The sequence below is a fragment of the Ciona intestinalis genome, chromosome 14, assembly GCF_000224145.3.
Source record: "Ciona intestinalis chromosome 14, KH, whole genome shotgun sequence".
Classification (NCBI taxonomy): domain Eukaryota; kingdom Metazoa; phylum Chordata; class Ascidiacea; order Phlebobranchia; family Cionidae; genus Ciona; species Ciona intestinalis.
Window position 1 is genome coordinate 4,097,041 of NC_020179.2, and position 22,724 is coordinate 4,119,764.

Consider the following 22,724-nt stretch of genomic DNA (forward strand, 5'->3'; position numbering starts at 1 on the left):
ACCCACAAAGTAACATACATGGTAACTCCTAAGCTGGCACGAGGTGTTAAACCCGTGTGATAACGACTGTCGTTTTCCGGCCACGCGAGGATAAAGTAAGTTACATTCATTCATTCATTCAGCCAAATCGTTTTCTAAGCAAATCGTAATTGACATACAGGTTATCACATGTTGGTCTGACACTTTAAAATGTTTCAATATGTATAAAACATGGCCAAGTTCTCACCACTTCCAAGGCTTCAGTTAAAAAAAATTATTTAGTTAAAGTAAAATCAAAATTAGGAAAAACCTTTAAGTTCACTCTATACAAGTAGTAATAGTGGAAGCTCAATTTAAATGGCATGCTTTCTAACACAATTTCATTTATAACATATTGCCACAAATTACAGAGAAATATGTTGTTATACATCTTTGTGTATGCATCAGCTGCAAAATGTAAATACTCTTCGCTGATTTCTGCCTATATATACAAAGCAACATAATATTACATAAACACAACTGTTTGTCAACAAAATTTAACACTACAAGAAAATACAACATACCGAGACAAAATTTCTTTCAATTTTATTTAAACACTGAACCACAGTATATCAATGCTTCATTTCAAAGGTATAGATTGCAACATTTATATAGATACAACATTAAAATGGCAGTTTTTAAATAAAGAGCACAAAGCAATTATAATTCTACAGCCATTATTTAGACAAAATGATTTGGTTCAAGTTGGGAATTAAATAACAGAAGCACCAAACTAGTTCAAACACCAGCGACACGCGTTTTTTAGTAAAAGGCCTTTCTAGCATAACACATATGTTCACAGTCACGGTTAAAACCCTTTGTGTAGAAGCTTTGTGCAACAATCAGATTGATTTCACCATTCAAGCATGCTGTACCCGTTGAGTGCAAACACATTCTCAGCGTGCGGTGGGCTGAAACATATTCAGAAACTGTTGAGTTGTGTTTAACAAAATGAACACTTATGTAATGAATACCTTGCATGTGCAAAATGTTGAACAATTGATCAAAAAAGACATAAAAACTATTAGGTTAACTTTTTATTTTATAAAACCATGATGAAATTATATTTAAAAAGAACATATTATGACATCACAACTGATTTCTATGACTCGTGACTTCAATTGAACAAGTCACGAGATGACGCAATCTTTTATCAAGTTGGGTAATCTTACATTGGTATTTGTTTTAAGTTTAAAGCTTTCTTTGTCTCACAAGCGCTAAGTTACGGTAGAGTGAACATCTGAGAAGACCTGGGGATTCCCCAAGGGAATAGGGGTAACCTGCCCAGTCTAAAAGCAATATGTTTATTCTCAATGTTACAGTTTCTGTTATGGTTTGGCTTAAGTTTGTAAGTGTCTAATAAAAGATTCTTAAGACAATTAACAAAGCACTCAATAGTAGTTACCTAGAAAAAAATAAGCTGTATTTTCCACACAAGTGACTATTAACACCCAAAGAGCAGAGTAAAATAATGAAAGTTTATGCTGTACTCATTCTGTTTCTCTTCACACTTGGAAACTGTAAAAGATGTGACAACGAGGTTAGCAACTACTTTATATCACATAAAAATACTAAGTACATAATTTTGTCCAAGGTTATAACTTTATTAATTTGCAATTATGCTTTTTTTAAAAGGCAACCCATCCCCCTGTATGTTTGTCATTAAATTAAAACAATTTTTTTTATTTATGCTTTTTATAGAAATGGATTACTCCTTGTAAAAACTCTGAGGGGCCCATGGCCATGATGAAAACAGGAGATTGTGACTTCTGCAACAACACACAAAGGTACAATGTATGGATGCATCATGGGAATAACAATAGGGGTTTCTGTGGTTACATTATAGTTTTGAACACCCAGGTCTATGCCTAAAATAGCTTTTAAGCTGCTGTTAAAGAGTTTATACAAACAAGCAGAGTCAAACAATACTGCATGCGCCACATTGATTTTTCTATGTTTGACTACCTTAAGTGACTTGACAGTGAGAATGGTATCTACAATCTTCTGGAACTTTGAATTGGTAACGACAATGGGTATTGTTCGAACATCAATGGATAAATATTGTATCCTACAAATGTATATGAACTTGTAATAACAGAAAATTAATAATAACTGCTGATAAAGTTTTTATTTTTGCTACAAATTGGGTATTACTACTCTGTTTTTATTACTACTAGTTTTTTTGGTACAAGCCACTTCCTATAAATTATCGCCAACTGCAAATGACCAAATTTTAAATATATTTTCAAAATATTATCTTTTCATTATATCAGTATCTTATAGTTGAAATTCTCCGTAGGTATAAATTACAAAATTAAAAGCAAATCTTTCAAATTTTGACAATGAAAACATACAAAACTACAATGAGGTGGAAGATGGGACTCTAAATTAAAATATATTTACATTACCAGTATTCTGCAACTTGTAGTTAACCTACCGAAATTAACCTGCTCTGCTAGTTTTTTTGCCATGTAAACTTCACATATATAAGGTTAAACCGATATTTTTTTGTCGTTTTTATCTCAAATTAAAGTCATATTGACTCTTCCTATTTTCTTCATGCTTATATACCAGTGTCTTTTTACAAAACTAAAACTAGTTTTATGAGACAAAGTCAAACGGTACGAAATATTCAAGGTTGTTTTATGAAGCTATGAAACTAGTTTAATCGTTCGCACACGCAAACTAAAAGATTCATTGGCTTTACCATGATTTAGCGAGCATTAAAAAAATGGCACCTTACTATTTCACATTTTTTTACCCGTTTAAAGTATACTGTTTCTATTTTACATATTTTTTAATATTTAAAAACAGTAATCAGTTTTGACGGGCGTTTTATAAAGTCGTGATAATACTGTCAAATAATTCTGTAACCTTATTTTCCTGATTATCATTAAATGGGGGTCCATAAAAAGAAAATTAAAAAAAGCCTTGTCTGACAAAGTGTCCCATCTCCCCCCACCCTACTATACAAACAAGCAGAGTTAAACAATATATTAACCAATGAGGTTTTCTATGTTTGACAACTATGAGTGACTTGACAGTGGGCATGAGGTGTATGAGTACAGCATATGTGTCTGTTGTATAAGACACCTTTATGTTACAACTTGACTGTGGCAATAAAGCGTATGAAAACACCATGTGTAGCTGGTGTGTAGGAAGACACCCATGTTATAACTCGCCAGTGAGCACGACATGTATAAATACACCATGTGTGTCTGGTGTATAAGAAGTGTTATGCAAATTATTAAACAATCACCATAATGCGTTATCTACAATCTCCTGGAACTTTGTTCATAATACCAGGTTCTGCGAGGGAGAATGTTTGGGTTTGAACTTCTTCACCTGCTGGGATCGACACGTGTTCGAAAACCCTGATCGGTGTGATGAAGCTTATTGTGAAGTAGTTGATGGTAAACGAACTGGGTAAGAGGGGTTTTGAACTTGATTGTATCGCATTATTGCTTACTAATTATCAAGAATGTAAATTTGTATGTATGACGCATGGTACAGTATAATTGAATAATATTTATCTCTGACAGAGTCTGCACCATGCGAGATGTTGTTTCAAAAAATAATAGTAAGGAACAGGGCGAAGAAGAACCATCAGAAGATGGCAAAGAAAAGATACCAGATAAAAACACAGAGAAACCAAAGGAACATGATGAAAATAAAACACCAGATATTGATGATAAAAGCGCAACCAACGACCCAAATAAAGAAGTTGTAAATAAAGACCAACATGAAGATATCTCCAATGTGGAAATGCCAAATGATGGATCAAATAATAAAGACAAACAAAAGGAAGCTGCTAATGGCGTAACACCTGAAACTGTAACACCAACCAATAACCAATCTAAGGCTGATAATTTCATAGAACCTGCTGATGATAAAGGAAAGAATAAATGTAATAATGAAGGAGGTACATGTGATGGCACAGATGATAAAGATTCCAAATCTACAAGTTTTGATCTTGTAGTTTCAGTCATTGTTTTAGTTGTTAGTGTGGTGGCGCTAATAGCAGTATGTAATGTGGGTAATCCAAGGGAAGCTCAATATGAGTTTGTGCAAAATGAAAGGGAAGAAGAGCAACCACAATTGAATGAAGGGCAAGAACAAATGGAAAAAGGACAAGCACAAATGGGAGGACATGAAGAAAGGAATGGACCAGGAGAACCTGGAAATATGGATGGACATGAAGGGGAGCCAAATTGAGGACAGTTAGAAAGTAAAAGCCTTATTCAACAAAATAATCAAGGCGGTATTGTTCAAAAACTCTTTTGTTGTACGCTTCAAAAAGGTTGACTAAAAAGAACTCAAGAAAGAAAATTAATCTTTGCATACTGTTATATTTACACTGTTTTAACTCTTTGTATTAATTGGTACACTGTTGCTGTCAAAAAAAAAATTTTTGAACTTTTCATGGGAACAAATATATAACATGATCCACAAACAAGTGATTGGTTAACTCTGCATTGGTAAGATTACTTACGCTAAGGAATTGTTGTAGCTTGTAGCAGGCTTAAGTTACTTCAAACTTAACAGGAGTTATTGGTTAACAATAACTGGTTGGTGAACAGGAACACACCATTGAGTTCCACCCAACCAGAACAAAAGTTAAGTTTGCTATGTAGGAAAACCTTTGATGTCGAAATTATAAAAATCTAATGTGTACAAAAGACAAAGGAAGTTTTCATGTTTGCATAACTCATGCATAACTCAACTAGGAATAGACAAATATTAACTTGCTTTACTTTGAAGATGTATATTGTAACATACTAACATCTCTCTTGTTTTTATGACTCATGAAAACTAAATTCACTTGGCCATGCAATCACGAATCCAGAAATAACTTAGCCGAGTCATGGTGCCGCAAGTAGTTATGAACCCCTGGGGATTCCCCAGGTGTATAGGGGGCGGTCCAAAAACTTTTTATTTCAAAGGCTTAAGAGTTTACAGTTGATGTTGAGAAATAGGTATTGCTAAAATAACATTAAATATTTTCTGTAATGAAAGGTTATTTTACTTTAAATTAATAAAGTACTCAATAGTAGTTACCTAGGAAAGAACAATGTGTATTTTCCACACGGGTGACTATTAACACCCAAAGAGCAGAGTAAAATAATGAAGGTTTATGCTGTACTCATTCTGTTTCTCTTCACACTTGGAAACTGTAAAAGATGTGACAACAAGGTTAGCAACTACTTTATATCACATATAATTACTTGGTACATTACATCGTTTTGTGTAAGGTTTAACATTTATTAATTTGCATGTTTTCTATCATTTTAAATAATATTTTATATTGGAGAGACAATCTTTCTCTGTATGTTTGGCACATAATAAAAAGTAATGTTTATGGTTCATGTTTTTTATAGAAATGGATTACTCGTTGTAAAATCTCTGAGGGGCCCATGGCCATGATGAGAACTGGAGAGTGCGGCTACTGCAACAACACACAAAGGTACAATGTATGGATGCATCATGGGAATAACAATAGGGGTTTCTGTGGTTACATTATAGTTTTGAACACCCAGGTCTATGCCTAAAATAGCTTTTAAGCTGCTGTTAAACAGTTTATACAAACAAGCAGAGTCAAACAATAGTGCATGCGCCACATTGATTTTTCTATGTTTGACTACCTTAAGTGACTTGACAGTGAGAATGAGGTGTATGAATACACCATGTGTGTCTGGTAGAAGACATACATATTATGCAAGTTATTAAACAATCACCATAATGCGTTATCTACAATCTTCTGGAACTTTGTTCATAATACCAGGTTCTGCGAGGGAGAATGTTTGGGTTTGAACTTCTTCACCTGTTGGGATCGACACGTGTTCGAAAACCCTGAACCGTGTGATGAAGCTTCTTGTGAAGTAGTTGATGGTAAACAAACTGGGTAAGAGGGGTTTTGAACTTGATTGTATTGCATTATTGCTTACTAATTATCAAGAATGTAAATTTGTATGTATGACGCATCCTGTTATATTTATCTCTGACAGAGTCTGCACCACGGGGGATATTGTTCCAAAATTAAAAGACGTAACACCAGAAGAGAATGAAAAGAATGGTAAGGAACAGGGTGAAGAAGAAACATCAGATGATGGCAAAGAAAAGATACCCGATAATGACACAGAGAAAACAAAAGAAAATAATGAAAATAAAACACCAGAAAATGATGATAAAATCGTAAGAAACGACCCAAATAAAGTAGTTGTAAAAGAAGACCAACAAGAAGACCCCTCCAATGTGAAAACGCCAAATGATGGATCAAATAATAAAGATAAACCAAAGGAAGCTCCTAATGGTGTAACACCTGAAACTGTAACACCAACCAATAACCAATCTGAGGTTGATAATTTCACAGAACCAGATGACAACTTCATAGAACCTGATGATGATAAAGGAAAGAATAAATGTTATGATGAAGGAGGAACATGCGATGGCAAAGTTGATAAAGATTCCGATTCCACAACAACATATGTTCTTATAGTGTTGGTTGCCGGGGGATTCCTGGCACTTATAATTGTTTTTGGTTGTAAAGCTTTAGCTGAGTATCAGGTTATACAAAATAATAGGGGTGATGGTGGTGGACAAGATGGAAACACAGATGTGGAAGAGACAACTCGAGGACAGTTGGAAGCTCAAAGCCTTATCCGTAAAAGCAATGACAGACAAGGACAATAACTTTTATTTTACGTTTGAGAAGTTGGCGGGACAAAAAAACTTGAATTTAGCATTACTTGATATTTACTCTGTTACAAAGTAGCTTAAATTCATAAAAAAAAAACGAGGCAAAGAGCAAAGTTTGTATGAAATGTATTATTTTGGTTTTATGCTAACACTGTCAAGTGATAAGAATTTGTTAATGTGCAACACTGATTGACTCGCGTACGGAATTATTTATAAACCGATTGAATCTGTATTCATCGGCTGTGAATGATACTAAGAGTATTAGAATACTAAATGAAATGCCTGCACTTTAAAAGAATCTATATGGGTGTGTTGCTACTCGTGCCACGTCATTGTATCTGAGATTTAGGTGAACGTTAATCCATTATTATTATTAAGTTTAAAAGATAACAAAACATCCAAAAAATAAAGCTGTTAAAAACTGTTTGTGTACTTTTTTGTTTTAAAACCACTTTTGTGTTCTAAAAATATATTGACATTTAACTTTGCATGGATAAGATTGCTTACGCTAAGGTATTGCTGTAGCAGGCTTAAGTTACAACAGGAGTCATTGGTTAACAATAGTTGGTTGGTGAACACACGACTGGGTTCCACCCAACCAGAAGAAAGGTCAAGTTTACTATTTAAGGGATGAAACAACCGTTGATGCCGAAATAACTTGACACGTCACAACAAAGGAAGAAGTTTGTACAATTTAATTTTAAATACATAAATGCTAGCTTGCGGTATGTTAAAAATATAAATACATTTTTGTATGAATTTTTAATAGTTATATTGCAAACTATTTCTTGGTATATCTATATGTTTTATAGAAATATTATAAACCTGAGTTCCGAGGTGTCATGGGTTGCGTTAAAAACGCTGTGTCACGGTATTGAATTTTAAAGGCTCGAGAAGAATAGAGTAGGCTATACATCACCTGTTTACCATGAAAACCACATATTTTATGGTTATGAAGTTTGCAATACTAGCATTACTATGTGGAATGGTAGTGGTTAAAGTAAGTGTGTATGATTGCTTTGTAAGTATAGCAACAAGTAATTTGCTCTCCTGGTTAAGCAGTGAAGTAAACTTGTATGTTGGATTTAGAGGACATATATTAAACACTTGATTGCCTATGTAATTAATTTAAAATAAGTTTTATGTCGTATAAATAAGTGTGAAAGACATCGATTAAATAATAAAATGACATAACTGCAAACAACCTATGGAACAACACTATAAATATCTAAGTGTTTTGTTAATTGCAACTATTTAGAATACCTTTAATTTAGGAAAAGGTAAAGTATCAATATGAATTTTAGTAAAGTATCAATTTTTTAGAGTGAAAACATTGATGCATTTGGCAAAGCGTGGATAAAGCGAAATGGGACATATATTAGAGATAATTGTCGCAGAACAGAAGTTTACAAAATGAAACAACACATGTGTCTGCCCACCAACCTGACTGCGTGTGTAGACCACCACCTTCGAACAAATCTTTGCAAGTTTTGTGCTATCAATGAAGGAGTAGAAACAGGGTAAGTAAGTTAAAATTAACATTTTCTTATTGTAACAAAGAATTATTTGAATAAAGAATCGCGCAAGAGTAGTTTCTTCAAATTACAAGACTAATGTGAAACTGTATAAGATATTTGAAATACCCTATCCAATAAAATTGGGATGTACACTGTGCATCACCTATAAGGTTACACAGGATCCATTATCAACCTGTGTACACAAACTTAGTGACTCTAATGCTAGTATTATACTATTCCCAAAAAGTATGAAAAGGCCCAGTGTTTTAAAACTATTTAAGATATAGGAGTTTGATAAACGCTTTGCATGGTTGATTACGAATTGTAAAAGTGACATAATAGTCAAGTAAGAACTAATCACTGCATGTAAATAGTGGCTGAACTTGCTGTTATATCTCTTTTAATCTACAGCCAATGTGAAGGAGAAGGCATACAAAATAAATCGAAAAAAGCAGAAAGTACAACACTTGTTGTACAACCAACCACAACCCATACAGCAATAGAAGTAGAAGCCGCAACATTCCATGAAAATGAGACAACGGGGCAAACAGAAAAATCAACAACTCAAGTGCAACGAACCACAGAATCACCACAAGTACCAACAAAGGCAACAAATAATATAGAAGAGACCACTCAAGTAACACCAGATGTTATGGAATATGGTTCTTTACCTTGGTGGTTGATTGGGGTTATAGTCGCATTTATTATTTTGTTACCAATATTAGTAGTCGAGGTCCCAAAGCTGTGTAAGAGTCAGAACGAACAAAGGGAATCAATAGAGCTTGGAACCGTACAATCAAGCAGGGATAGAGAATCTGGAATCAATCTGTTGAGTGATTCAGGCAACAATAATGTCATCAAGGATGCAAGAGAAGAACGTGCAGGAGAAACGGTTAACCTTGAGCTTAATGATAAAGAAAAAATTATTAAACATTTTGCAGATAATTAGAAGAAAAAAATTAGAAACTGGAAACTGTCTGCTAACAGAAAAAATACAAGTACAAGCATTAAAATTTACTAGTGTTTTAAATATATAGCAAAACTTACAAATGAATGTCGTAGAAAAGCATATCAGTGTTGGTTGTGTTTACTTTTGATGTAAATACTGATGTCGCAAGCCTTTCCCAGTTTCATGTGCTAGTGCTACCTGCGTTTAAATTGCACATTATTACCACAACCTGGGTTGACAAATTCGCAAGTGTATTTTATCACAAAAACAAAAAAGTTTCAATGAATTGGGCCAAAAAAAACAAAATTTAATAACCTACTTTATTATTTTAGAAAGTGACTTTTACTTTACTGTTTTACTTTTTGACTAGTCCAATTTTCTGTGAGTTTCTGTGAATACGATTTAACTTTGGAAAAACAACCAGCAATGTTTTGCACTTTTCGCTCCAGTAGTCTAGCAGTAAACCGCATGGCCACGCTTCGCGCCTTTTTATAGAAACTTCTATATTATTTTGGTGTAAATTATTTGGGGAGTAAAATACATTTTTTTGCTAAAACGATTAATTAAACTTTGTGGTGACTGCCGCTTTGCTTTTAATCTTTTGTAAGGTATTATACTAAATATATACATGTTAAATTACACGTTAAACATGTTATTACACGTGTAGTATATTATTACACGCTATCTAGACGTTGATCCCTTGTCAACTACAGTTTAATTATTGTGGGCGTAAAGGTGCGGCGCAGGTGGTTCCTCAAGTCACCTGCCGTATATATATATATATATTCGGCTCAGGGCCGTGCTGCCCTCACGTGTCCCGAGCTCTGTACCCGCACCTCGCTCACAGAGATCCGACTTCAGCAGAACAGTAACGACTCCATGACAAGTCCAGGATACAACTCAGTCTATTCGACATTACAACATTGACGTCACAGATAACAGTGAGAACAGCAAGCATTGCAGGGGGCAACTCCTACACTAACTCCGACTGCCTGCTCATGCAGTACAGGGCAGGGCTTATATTAAGGCGAGAATGCAAAATGCGAGAATAACATTAACACAAGAGGAAGGTTTAAACTTGGTTTGGTCCGTTCCAACATTATACAGCAAGGCTCAGTATTGTCACAGAGTAAAGTCTCTCGGCGTTGTCCTAACAATGCGGTTTTCTAATCAACGCGTTTGTGTGCAATTGTCATATGTGAGAGGGCAACGATTAAGTCCCGTCCGCGCTGCGCCAGCTGGCAACTTTACACGCCACGCAATCTTTATTCATATAGTGAAATTTAGATAATTATAAATGATAAAAATCTGTGCTCGAGGCAGACTAAATCGCTACAGTATTATCACCTCTATACATTATTTGTATTTCATTCGCTTTAAACATAAATACATTTATATCCACATCTGACCTTATATACTTTGAAGCAACCACGTACTACCACGCTTCGAAATATTTCGTTAGTAAAACGCCTTTGCAGCGCATATGGTAAAAACAACAAATGGATAATTTATGGTATCTGTATAAGCCTAATCGGCAGGTGCTAAGCAGCCGCCTTTTACAATATTTTTCACATTATTGTTGTAACCAACATTAGCAATATTGGACTATACCCATAGATAGATTCATAACTAGTCACCCGTGAAAGTGTCAACACACAGATATGGGCGCGGGCATCCGATCAGATACAATTAAAGAACATTTTCACGCCTATAATATGATCAGTGTTATTGTAATACGTAGGAAATAGGAATTATATGTTTACCCATCACGCACCCGGTATATATCAGGATACTGATGCCTGGAATCCACCCTGTTGCGCAATGACAAGAAGGAACAGAGATGTCTAAACTACGAAAGAGATTAGCCCATATGTGCCTCATCTTGTAACACGAGTTAGCGCTACAGCGCTAAGTGGCAGACAGTATACCGGGTCGTCGTAAACCGATAAATTATTCCACAGCTGAACTATATATATAGCCTATTGGACCAAAAAATACTTTAGTTGGACACAAGACTGAATTTTTTAGATTAACAGGATTTCTGAGCCAACAATGTATATTATTTTAGATAAAAAACAGTTTATTGTTCTGTGGGGTAAGATGGGATACAGTTAGCCGCTAAATTGCCTGTTTTTAACGATTAACAACGTTCTTTCAGAGTCTTCAGGATACGGTTATATAATTCCATAAGTGTTCTATATATACTACAAAATATGACGATTAATGAGAATAAAAACATATCCCATATTACCCCACCCTACTATTTATTGTGTTGGTTTAAAATGTTGTGCAAACTGCCCAAATACGGTTTCGGTAAATTTGAATTATTATTGAACGTCAGCTTCCGATTGATTCTAGCTAAAACCCAGGTTAAGTTGTGCAAAATATTCAATAAACTTTTGCATTCGATTATAATTTGATGTCTCCGATAAAGATCTTTAGTCGACTATGACGTCATAACCAAACCTTCGAGAGCGCCTTTTGTTTACGAAACTCGAATGCGAATAAAGACTGCCAGTCAAATCGAATCTGTCTCGGTTGCGTTTCGATCTTACAAATTTGTCAATTTACTCAGGTAATTCAGTCGTAAACGCGTTTTAAAGCCATACAGATGTAAACAGGTATATTCGCTTGCTCAAACGCGTCAGTAGAGTTATGATTTTGCTAGTTAATGTATGACAGACGCCTTTAATTGGTAATATGGACAGAGTAGTTCTACTCGAGTGGTTTTATTGTATTGTGTAATGTGTATTACGAAGTATAAAAGGCAGCATTGCGTGATGGCACAAATCGTTTTATATTGGCGGAAATAAGAACTTATATACGAGACTTTGACTTATGTATGAAGTACAAATGGGTTTCCGTCCTAACACGGTGCGTGCATTCACAACTAGTTACGGGTCGTTGGCTTTTAACTGCCTAAGGCTAAGTTTTGAGCTCGGTAGAAGACAGTCAACGTGTTAATGAGAATCTCATGGTGGTTGAGAAGACAAAACATGCAAACAGTAAAACACAAGATGACTAGACGGTTTAGTTAGAATGTGCTGGTGGCTTAGTAAGATGAACAGGCGCTTTAACGATACGCTTGGTTTGGCTGCTATAGCGAGTATGAGCGAGGTTAGATGATTACAAACCTGCGTGTGTAAATTGTAATTCCACCCCCTTTGCTATGTTTGTGGGAGTAAATCTTACTAAATGCCAAACAAGAGTCCCTTTTGTACATGTGTGAATCGGGTTATTTTGTCATTTAGATGAACTGTTAATATGCCAATACCACACACCGCAGTTTCCAATTGCAATGCCAGGCTTTATTACGTAGCGTTCTCTGCCACAGTGATACCAGCGTATGTTGTGTGGTATGGAAAGTAACAAGAAAATAAAAGCAAAGAACATGATCATACGCGTCAATGAAGTTAAATATTTGTTCAACTCGCGTTGTTTAATTTACTCAGCCAGTGTTTAATTTAGGTTAAGTTATACATAACCGCATGAAGACAAATATATAGAATGCCAAACGCACATTATCAAACTTTTGATCTAATGCATAGGGTATGGGCGATGTTTTAACATAACGAAGACCAGGTTCACTAAAACAGCGAAGAGGAGATTAGCAGCAAAACGACATACGTTAAAGTAGTTTTTGAGGCCTTTAACAGTACGTTATTGTTTTCTGTTAGATTTTGGCGCTAATATTAATGCCACTTCTTGTATAAATACTACAGATACTATGATATGATACGGAAGATAAAACTGCTTGTGAGGCGAGCAGCTCGCTTCGGGCTGTTCGCATCTTTTGCTTTTGTAACTTGTACGATGTTGCTTGTTGCAACAGGTTACTCAAGGAACCCATTCATGGTTTCGAAAAACACAAGAGAGCTTGAGAAAGTCGAAGTAACTAGGGAAGCGGGATACCTGCGAAAACCGCTGAGTCCGGAGGTATCAGACGTGGAAGATGCAACTCCGGATGTTGCTCCTGTAAAAGAAGATGTTCTTGAGAGCGAAGATGAGTTCATGAAGAGAATTGAAAAAAGGATGCGAAAGAGAAGAGAGCATCTTCAACAAGCATGCGAGAGATTGGGTGAGGACGCATTTTGATGCCTATTTATAGTTGTGGGGTAATTAGTGATATTTGGCCCAAATCCAAGCTTTCCTGGCGTAGCCTATGCAGCACCGTAGTACCTCACCTATAGAGTAGGATGTGAATTTAGAATGTTAGGGTAATTGCCAACAACGGCCCAAACCTAGGCTCCTTGGTGTGTCCGGCAGTAGGACCTCACCCTTTTACATAAGAATATACAAAACTGGTATTCTACGTGGGAAAAGATATTTTTAAGCGAAGGCGGAATGCATTTAATGTATTATAAAGAATAACATTAAATTCGTAGAGTCGTGTTTATTTCGTTCCCCGAAACTACGATTGGAGATTCGTTGAGAACCAATAGTTATTACGGATGAGCATCAGACACCTTTTAATTGAGGGTTGCGTTTGTTTAATTACCGCCTGGACACCTGTAATTTAATTATAAACGTCGGTAGTTAAACTTGTAAAGACAAAACAAAAGGAAACTTTAATAAAGATTCGGTAAGGTACATGAACACACCATGTGTGTCTGGTGTATAAGAAGACACCCATGTTATAACTCGACAGTGAGCATGAGGTGTATGAACACACCATGTATGTCTGGCGTATAACAAAACACCAATGATATATAACTTCACGGAGAACATTACTGACAAACAACCTTTTAGGGCACCTCTTAAACCAGGGGTGGTAAGCTTGCCTCGTTAAAGACGCTTTCTCCAGTTTTAATGACTTGGCTGACTAAATATTAGACCAACCGACCCCTGGGTACCGTATTTATTAAGAAGGAAACCAACGTATAAACTTGACTTCGATTCCCGCTGGCATAAAACTAGCACCGTTGATCGAAGCCAGCGAGAGTTATAGTTGTTTATCTTCTGGGTGGGTTGCGATACCAGCCTTGAATGGCGTTATTGTTTGCGAAAGACATACACGGGATATTCTATATTCCCAATGTATACGGATACCCGGTTTTTAATGTCTTTTCAATACTACACTTAGTTTTTCGTCCATAGGGCGTAATTACTCCGGTACGCATTTTTATCTCCTTAATCACGAAGTTCACAATGGTTTTAAATTATATAGTAGGGTGGGGGAAGATAGGAAACCTTTTCATTCTGTTTTCTCGTCACATTTGGTAGTAAACAAGGACATTTAAAGAATTATTAAACTGTATGCTCATGACTCCGAAAGACCGTTGTTAATTGTTTAAAACACATCACGATACTTGGATATTATGTGTTAAAAGTGTCCCATCTTCTCCCACTCTACTTTACCGTAACGTGTGTTACATGTATGCAAACTCGTCCAACTAGTTTAACTTTAAGCCACAATGCGCGTCTAACGATGGTCTCTTCCAAGAACTCTATAATAAACCAATTAATATCTTATCTTATTGCGGGGTAAGGAATATCGTAATCACTTCAATTTCGCATTTCTGATCGTGCACAATTAACAACGGTTATATAATTCTGTAAATGTGCCTTTTTTACTACCAAAAAAACGAGAAAATAGTTTAAAACCATGTCCCATATTACCCCAAACCTTCTACACTTTACAGGATTACAACCGAATAAGACAGACGGGCATATTCTGGATCATTTGCCTCGTCCGATGCCATGGTCATTTGTATCCAATAAGCATAAGCTTATGTATTGCGAAATACCTAAATCTGGCTGTACGAATTGGAAAAAAGTGCTCATGGTTTTGAATGGAGTCCTGAACAACACAGACAACATTAAACAAGTAATTTATATTTACACACACGTTTCTATATTCATATAGTGTCTTGCTACACGCTGGGACATACCGCAAAAGCCCGCGACGGGCGTTCCAATCTACAATGTTTAACCGCAAGTCTCGCTTTACATCCAGCCGGCCTTGTATAAAATGCCTGTCTTCAGGCGGTAACTTGTACGTACTGGCAAGCCATATACATTTGGTCGAATGGAAACAATCACCTACAATGTTGCATGTGTGGTAACTCGCAGCTCGTGTTATAACGACTGTCGTTGGCCCGCAGTGCAAGTATTTATTCATTCATTCCTTCATTCATTCATTTATTAATAATAAAGCCCGGGTGCCGGAGACTTATTGTGTAGGTTGGTTGCATGAACTTGCATCTGCTTTCTCGTCACTGAGCTGCCAACACATTCGATTAAATGGGTAAACATTGCACCTATCAACGTGATACCTAACAGACGTGCAATACTAAAACGTAATACAATATACTTGTATTCAAGTTGGGCATTTATGCTTAAGAATGAATAAATAGAACCCTGCAAAGGAATACTAACAATCTCAAACAAAGTAATAACACACAATACATAAATACAGGGTGAAGCTCACACAAAAAGTCTACAAATGCTACGAATGATGCCAAATGCCGAACGCAAACGATTCTATGAAGCAGCTACTAAGTTATTAGTAGTTAGGCAACCATTTGAGCGTTTGGTGTCAGCATATGCAGATAAGGTGGCAGCTAAACCTCCAGCAAATGACTCGGTATTTTTCCAATTTTCATCTGAAGTAGCAAAGAAATATGGAAGAAGGCAAATAGATTCGGATACAACAAGTATGTAAATACCTCTAGTTCAATAGTGAAGATGTTATACAACACTAATTAGGAAAACCAAGGGCAGCACTCTTGGCTTACGATTAAATTAGATACCGCCTAAATTGACCGACTAAAACTTACCAACTTCTATAATAAGTAATGAACAGAAATTTATTTGGCTGAATAAAAAACGCGTCAACCAATAGTAACAGCAAGCGATTAACTTTATTCGGTAGCTGAGAATAGCCTACCATCCCATAAGTGTCCCATAACATTCTCTTAAACTAAATCTTCACCAACAGTCCTTTTCACTGGGTTTAAACCTGGATGTTACCACTACTGTAGGCATGTATGTCCTAGGGAAGGGCGCTTAATGATGATTACCCAGTGGTCACTAACGGGTTGCCCAAATAACCAGCCATGTAGTAAAAAACAATCACTTCTAAATTACATGGAAATTGATTACACAATATTCTGTAATAATGTATAACTTTACCACCCTATTACCTTGTTAACAATACCTGAGAAGTCTCAAATACATGAAACACAATATCTTGTACAGTATTAAACGATGGAACGAGATCAACTACAGTTTGTTCTTTAAACCAAGCACATTTAGAATGCTCAAGTCCTGGTGATGTTATTAACATTGTTAGTGCAAGTTATGGACGATGGGATAATGTGACGTAAGTATGAGGATTGTTACGTCATAAGTCATAAATTTTACAGTAACTTACAACAACCGAATTTATAAAACAGGGAATTTGAACGAATTAGCCATTTTAAAACAGTGTTTTTACTTTATAAAAACAGCAATATGTTGGTTTTAATAAAACACATATACGTCACTTACTTTATAACCAATGACATTAAAATTAGTTAAATACCATACAGATACAGGTAAGAAACACAACCAAATAAATGAAACCAAATCAAACATTTCAATAAATGAGCCTCAGGCTCAAATGCGTACAGACACAGTATACCTATAAGTCATTCAACAAATAAACTCATACCTATATTATGTTTGCCTAAGTTATCTTAAAGTTATTTATATCTGCAGGTGTGTGCCTGAAGGCGTACATGCACCATTACAGATGTGCAGAATCCCAGGAGTTAAAGAAATATCGTCTCAGATATGTAACGGCAAGAAATTGTGTCAAGTGGTAGCTTCAAAGGCTCAGTTCCTAAGATCTACATTATGTGATCAAACACCTAGCTATCTCACCATCAACTACCAATGTTTAAGTAAGTATGATGGATGTCTATACGGGCTATAAACAAGTGTGCAATTACCAGTAAACGGTTAGAGACTGGGGATGAGGTGTTATGAGTCGCACTTTGGAGACTTTAGGTGTAGGTCTATTGGCCAATCACTACAACACCCAGGGTTAAACATATGCCAATTATTTAGAAACATGTTATTTTAATAACAGAACAGACAGTAGTCTTTTACAAAGATTGATTAAAAAGCTTACTGTGTTCTATTGATCCTTTAGATACTTAACGCACTTTTCCCAAACCAAATGGCCACTCATGGACCATTCAAATTAACGGAGATGTCTACTTATTAGGATCTACTTTGCTTTGACATGAGTGGGCATATAAAAACCACTGTGGCATTCCTTGAAACCATCAGTCAATAAAACACAATTCAAATTATAAACGTTAGGGATACATTATAAATAGATTTGATAACAACAACATATGTAAATGAGACTCTACAACATATGTAAGTGACATTTCCAAGTACAATTGACATCAGTAAATGACATTAACTAATATATTAGAGACACATTATTTAAGCAACAACAATATTATCTTTACGGAAATAAGTTTTTTATAACAAAGTAATAAAAGCATATCATGCTATACGATATATAAATATCCATTTTAATGAAAACGTGAGTCAAGTAAAGCTTCAAAATGACACGATATACAATCCTAATTAGGTTGACAAATAAACTATAAGATGCATGACTAAAAAAATCCCAAACTCTTTAGCTAATATAGAAAATAGACTACTAATGTTTTCATAGAAAAAAATCAGTAACCAATACCCAGTTTAACCTGTTGATAATAGCATTGTCTGGGGAAGCAAGAAATTTTCCAAGTATAGAGTTACATGCTAGAAAATATACCAAGAGATTTATAACCATTTGGGAAGAATGTCTCTTGGGAATTAAATTCAATGTGCTTTGATATACAAGAAGCGCCATTGCTATTCTATATAACTTAGGTGATCAAGCACCTAAATTTTCACAGTACCTTGCCCTGAGGGTTGAACTAGATATGCTTTACTTATAAGTTGCACTTAATCTGTATTCAAACTGCTGAATCAACCATACAGTCAAAAACAAAATGTATTACTTTTAAACAAGTTTGTTTTTTTCTTGTTTTTACTTATTAGTGAGCAGGCTTCAATGCCAAACTAGTAACACTAAAATAAAAGTAGGTAGTTTACTTTGCTTTTTTATGTTTATGGAACACTTTTTATTTTTAAATACTATTGTGTTTCTAGACTTGAACAATGCTGAAGTAGTGACAGTTTGTCAGCCAGAGATTAGGACCATTCAATGTCAACCTAACTATTCAATCAATATACTTTCTGCATTGTATGGAAGAATACAAGATACAAGCACGTAAGTTGATGAATGTTTTGTTGGACAAAGCCTTAGTATACCGTATGTTCACTGTTATAACATGGGTGTCTTCTTATATGTATGGTACACCGTGTGTCTGGTGTATTCATACACCTTATGCTCACTATCAAGTTATAACATGGGTGTCTTTTTATATACCATACACGCAAGATGTGTTCATACACCTCTTGCTAACTGTCGAGTTATTACCTAGTTGTCTTCTTATACACCAGACACCCATGGTGTATTCATACACCTCATGCTGACTATCTACTCAAAACATATTTAACTACAGTTCCAGGTTTAACATAATATGAACAATGTTTACAAAAACTTAGATGTGCAAAAGGGAGAGCAATCTACAACCTTCAATGTTCATCAGACACAGCCACAGCATCTGTATCTTCTGCATGCAACAACCAGAACTCTTGTCAGATTCAAGCAACAGCAAAGTGGGTGCAAAGTGATGGCTGTCCTGCAACTTCCAAGTATTTGAGGGTCTGGTACGTTTGTAAACCAGGTATGTTTGGTTATACATTATGTGGTATCAGCCCCCTTCCAAAATGTACAACAAGTTTGTGGGTTATATCTTTATAAATGGAAACTTGCATCATTTATCCATAGTTGCCACTCCAATGCCTACAGTTATGTTCCTAAAGCTATTATATTGTGTGGATATGCAGACTTGACTTTTTGATAGTTTGGTCATTTATACCCTCGTGGGTGGGAACGTAAGTGGCTTATCCTTGGTTGCCACTCCCATGCTCACAGTTAAGTTGCTAAAGCTATTATATTGTGTGGATATGCGACCTTGACTTTTGGTTAGTTTGGACATTTATATCCTCGTGGGTGGGAACTTGAGGGACTTATCCATGGTTGTCACTCCCATGCCAACAGTCGAGTTGCTGAAAGCTATTGCAGTGTGTGAATAAGCAGACATGACTTTTGGTTGGTTTGGTCATTTATATCCTTGTGGGTGGGAACTTGAGGGACTTATTTATGGTTGCCACTCACATGCCAACAGTCGAGTTGCTGAAGCTATTGCAGTGTGTGGATAAGCAGAAATGACTTGACTTTGGTTTATATATACTTGAAAAAACTATAGTAATTAAATTTTGCACTGTGTTATTTTATGGTTAATATATATGTTATACACAATGTTATTCCAAAAACTTATAAAACCAAATTGCTACTTAATTCTAACTGTGTTGTCTTTTGTTTATTCGTAATATCCAGCCCATTAAAACACATAAAAACTTATACATTCTGTCAGATAAGATAACACGTCGCCGCAGAGCAGCTGAAGCACCGCGTAAAAAGCATCTAAAGCTCATAAAGCCGGAGGATCCATTAAAAAAAGACACTACTGACGTAACAACAGGAGCAGGTAAACACATCATAAAAGTATAATTTAATACCACACTTAAGTCTACAACGTGGCCTTTTAGACTTACAGACAACCAATAAAAATTTACTGCTTTCTAAATGAACCGGCTAGCATAGCATAAAAACAGAGATGTTTACGTAAAAACAATTTAAACAAGTTGCTCTCATTTTTAATTTAGACATATCTTATATATACACATATATTCTGACAAAACATTACATTTTTTAGCGGCACTTGAGCCCCCAGACATCTATAAGCAACCAGTGTATATATACAGGTAAAAACATGATGTTATATAATGATATGTTTTATGTATAAAACTGTTAAATCTACCACTACCTCCAGAGGCACCAATTATTCCTCCCAGAAGAAGTCGCACAACATTATTTGTGATTGAAATAGGTGGATTTGGTAGTCCAGTAACTAGAACCACCCTTTTTTGTTGTTTATTTCCCCCAAAATAATAGAATATAAAAAAATAACATATAAAATATATTTGTATCCCAGGCACTTACCCCTTCATGCTACATTTGATGAATTTGTCGCATACTTGATTGATCCAGCTAACAAAGATGTAACATCAGACAACATTTACCATGGGAAAGAAACATTAAAATCAACAAGTGTGCGTCATTGGCAGTCCTTCCTAACCTTATGTCATCCCTGTCACATAAAATATGATGTCATTGCACATATGGATACAATCGCAGAAGATTCAAGGTAAGCACAAAAAGATAAGGAAACGCAGCTTATTTCCGTAATTAGGTATAATGGTTTATTATAAAAAGATAGATAAATATCTCCAGATGTCCGGAATAAGGAAACAGTAATAATATTACTCGACAATGAGCATGAGGTGTATGATTACGCTATTTGTGTCTGGTATATAAGAAGACACCCATGTTATAAAGGCAGTGACCATAGGGCGTACAAATACATAACATAACTACCTAATGAGCACAAGGTATATAAATATTTAATTTACATTGATAACTGTCTAAACTAACATCATCATACAGATACATACTGAAACGAATTGGGGCTCCAGAAGACTTGGAGTATCCTAAAGGTTATCATTCAACTGGTGCCAGTGGTACAAGTATTCACTCCATGAGCCAACATTTTTCACAACTGTCGCTGAATGCGATTCAACAACTTTATAAACTTTACAAACCAGACTTCGACCTATTTGGTTTTCCAGAACCGAACGAGGTTAAATTGGTTAACGAGTTTTTAAAGAATAGGTGACATAACATGCAAGTATTACAGTAGGTACTTTATGGCTACAGCTCCATCTACTTTTTCTCTTTATTTATAACTAGTTGCTTTAAGTGTTTTTAACAGCAGCTAAGGTTTATTTAATGGTTTCTACATATAAAAAATGAGAAAACGAAAACATATTACTTAAAGCTGTTACTGTAAAATATTTACCAAGATTTACATGGTAGTATTAGCACAATAGGCATGCAGCTAGAGATTGTAATTTAAAATGCTTGAGGTAAGACTGCCGTATTTGTATTCAGCGACTGGGGTTATATGGTACTGGTTACGACTGGGGTTATATGGTACTGGTTACGACTGGGGTTATATGGTACTGGTTACGACTGGGGTTATATGGTACTGGTTACGACTGGGGTTATATGGTACTGGTTACGACTGGGGTTATATGGTACTGGTTACGACTGGGGTTATATGGTACTGGTTACGACTGGGGTTATATGGTACTGGTTACGACTGGGGTTATATGGTACTGGTTACGACTGGGGTTATATGGTACTGGTTACGACTGGGGTTATATGGTACTATAAGTAGAAGGCTTAGGTTTCTTACAGGGCTCGTTATGGAAGACCAGAGTTTCTGGAACTAAGATAACCCAGATAACAAAAGTTATTATAATCTGGGTTAAAATGTCTGTAACCACCAGAACACATTCCAATAAACTTTAATTATTTTTTCGAGCTGGAATGGCAATCTAATAAATCTTCGCTTAAATCCAGCCCTTGCTTATACACCTTGTTCAGCTACCTTGAGGTTTTATTTATTTATTTCTAAGGATTTACTTTAAACTTATATTATTTTTGTGTTTTTATGAAAATTTCCCCATTTTGTGCAATTTGCCAATGTAGTATGTGCACCATAGTACTTTCTTACCATAAGACAGTACTATGTGTAGTAACTACAGATACTGTAAAATGTAATGCGCTTTTACGTTTGGCTTCTCAGTATAGCAACGCCTCCTCCTAACAGTTACATGCCACGCAGTTAGTACAAGGCCTATACATCTACATTGTTTGGTCTAAAACATGGCCAGACTTGTTTTTATTAACTGCTTTAAAGTTTGACAAACTGTGTGACAAAATCGCCAAGTCATCCGTGTTATAAACCTCACTAAAAATAAAATATGATAGGGCTCTAATGCTTGTATTTTGCGTATAGGTAGCTAAGAAAGCCACTGCAGTATTTATTCTGTTGTTATTTTCTGATATTATGCAGAATAAAACAAAATTGCAAACGTTCTATGTGTTTTGATGAAATTCTAACTGCGCATTGTCTATGGACAATTCCTATTGTTTCCGTTTTTTAAATTTCCCGCGCATCCATAAACAACCTATTCATTTTCATACATTTCTCCGGTGCTGAAACACTTTAAAAATTTAAGACAGCCGAACTGCCGTTTTTATTTTAACTTTTTGTGCACTATCAGCGGCTTAGCTTATAACTGCTGGAGTACTATCCTCAGATGCATTAAATTAAGCAGTTAGATATGTTTTTACACGCAGGATGAACCAATAAATAAATAAACGTGTAGTAGGGTGGGGGGAGATGGGACACCTTTAGCACATAATATCCACAATTAACAACCGTGCATGGGAGTTG

General features: G+C 35.6%; 4 protein-coding genes and 1 long non-coding RNA gene across 5 annotated transcripts; 4 read left to right on the forward strand and 1 right to left on the reverse strand.

The window, feature by feature from the left end:
- Nucleotides 1-11: 11 nt before the first annotated feature.
- On the forward strand, nt 12-4,233 carry LOC100179849. The gene is made up of 5 exons (XM_002125530.4): nt 12-929; nt 1,424-1,558; nt 1,720-1,805; nt 3,325-3,444; nt 3,561-4,233. The coding sequence occupies exons 2-5, from the start codon at nt 1,490-1,492 to the stop codon at nt 4,231-4,233; spliced, it is 948 nt and encodes a 315-aa protein (XP_002125566.1). The 5' UTR covers nt 12-929; nt 1,424-1,489.
- On the forward strand, nt 1,443-6,733 carry LOC100182183. The gene is made up of 5 exons (XM_002125491.4): nt 1,443-1,536; nt 5,077-5,211; nt 5,397-5,482; nt 5,801-5,920; nt 6,024-6,733. The coding sequence occupies exons 2-5, from the start codon at nt 5,143-5,145 to the stop codon at nt 6,706-6,708; spliced, it is 960 nt and encodes a 319-aa protein (XP_002125527.1). The 5' UTR covers nt 1,443-1,536; nt 5,077-5,142; the 3' UTR covers nt 6,709-6,733.
- A 755-nt stretch (nt 6,734-7,488) lies between these two features.
- Nucleotides 7,489-9,442, forward strand: LOC104266420. Its single transcript, XM_009862569.3, has 3 exons — nt 7,489-7,714; nt 8,038-8,234; nt 8,643-9,442. The coding sequence occupies exons 1-3, from the start codon at nt 7,643-7,645 to the stop codon at nt 9,178-9,180; spliced, it is 807 nt and encodes a 268-aa protein (XP_009860871.1). The 5' UTR covers nt 7,489-7,642; the 3' UTR covers nt 9,181-9,442.
- LOC113474856 lies at nt 7,936-9,756 on the reverse strand. The gene is made up of 4 exons (XR_003396564.1): nt 9,500-9,756; nt 9,279-9,378; nt 8,903-9,135; nt 7,936-8,209 (listed from the first exon to the last, which is right to left on the reverse strand). It is a non-coding gene; the product is annotated as an uncharacterized LOC113474856 (long non-coding RNA).
- A 2,719-nt stretch (nt 9,757-12,475) lies between these two features.
- On the forward strand, nt 12,476-22,364 carry LOC100186940. The gene is made up of 11 exons (XM_002125409.4): nt 12,476-13,258; nt 14,823-15,007; nt 15,599-15,836; nt 16,381-16,504; nt 16,882-17,066; nt 18,340-18,460; nt 18,799-18,980; nt 19,734-19,847; nt 20,076-20,124; nt 20,355-20,567; nt 20,867-22,364. Exons 1-11 carry the CDS (start codon nt 12,913-12,915, stop codon nt 21,093-21,095), a joined length of 1,986 nt encoding a protein of 661 aa, XP_002125445.1. The 5' UTR covers nt 12,476-12,912; the 3' UTR covers nt 21,096-22,364.
- The last annotated feature ends 360 nt before the right edge of the window (nt 22,365-22,724 follow it).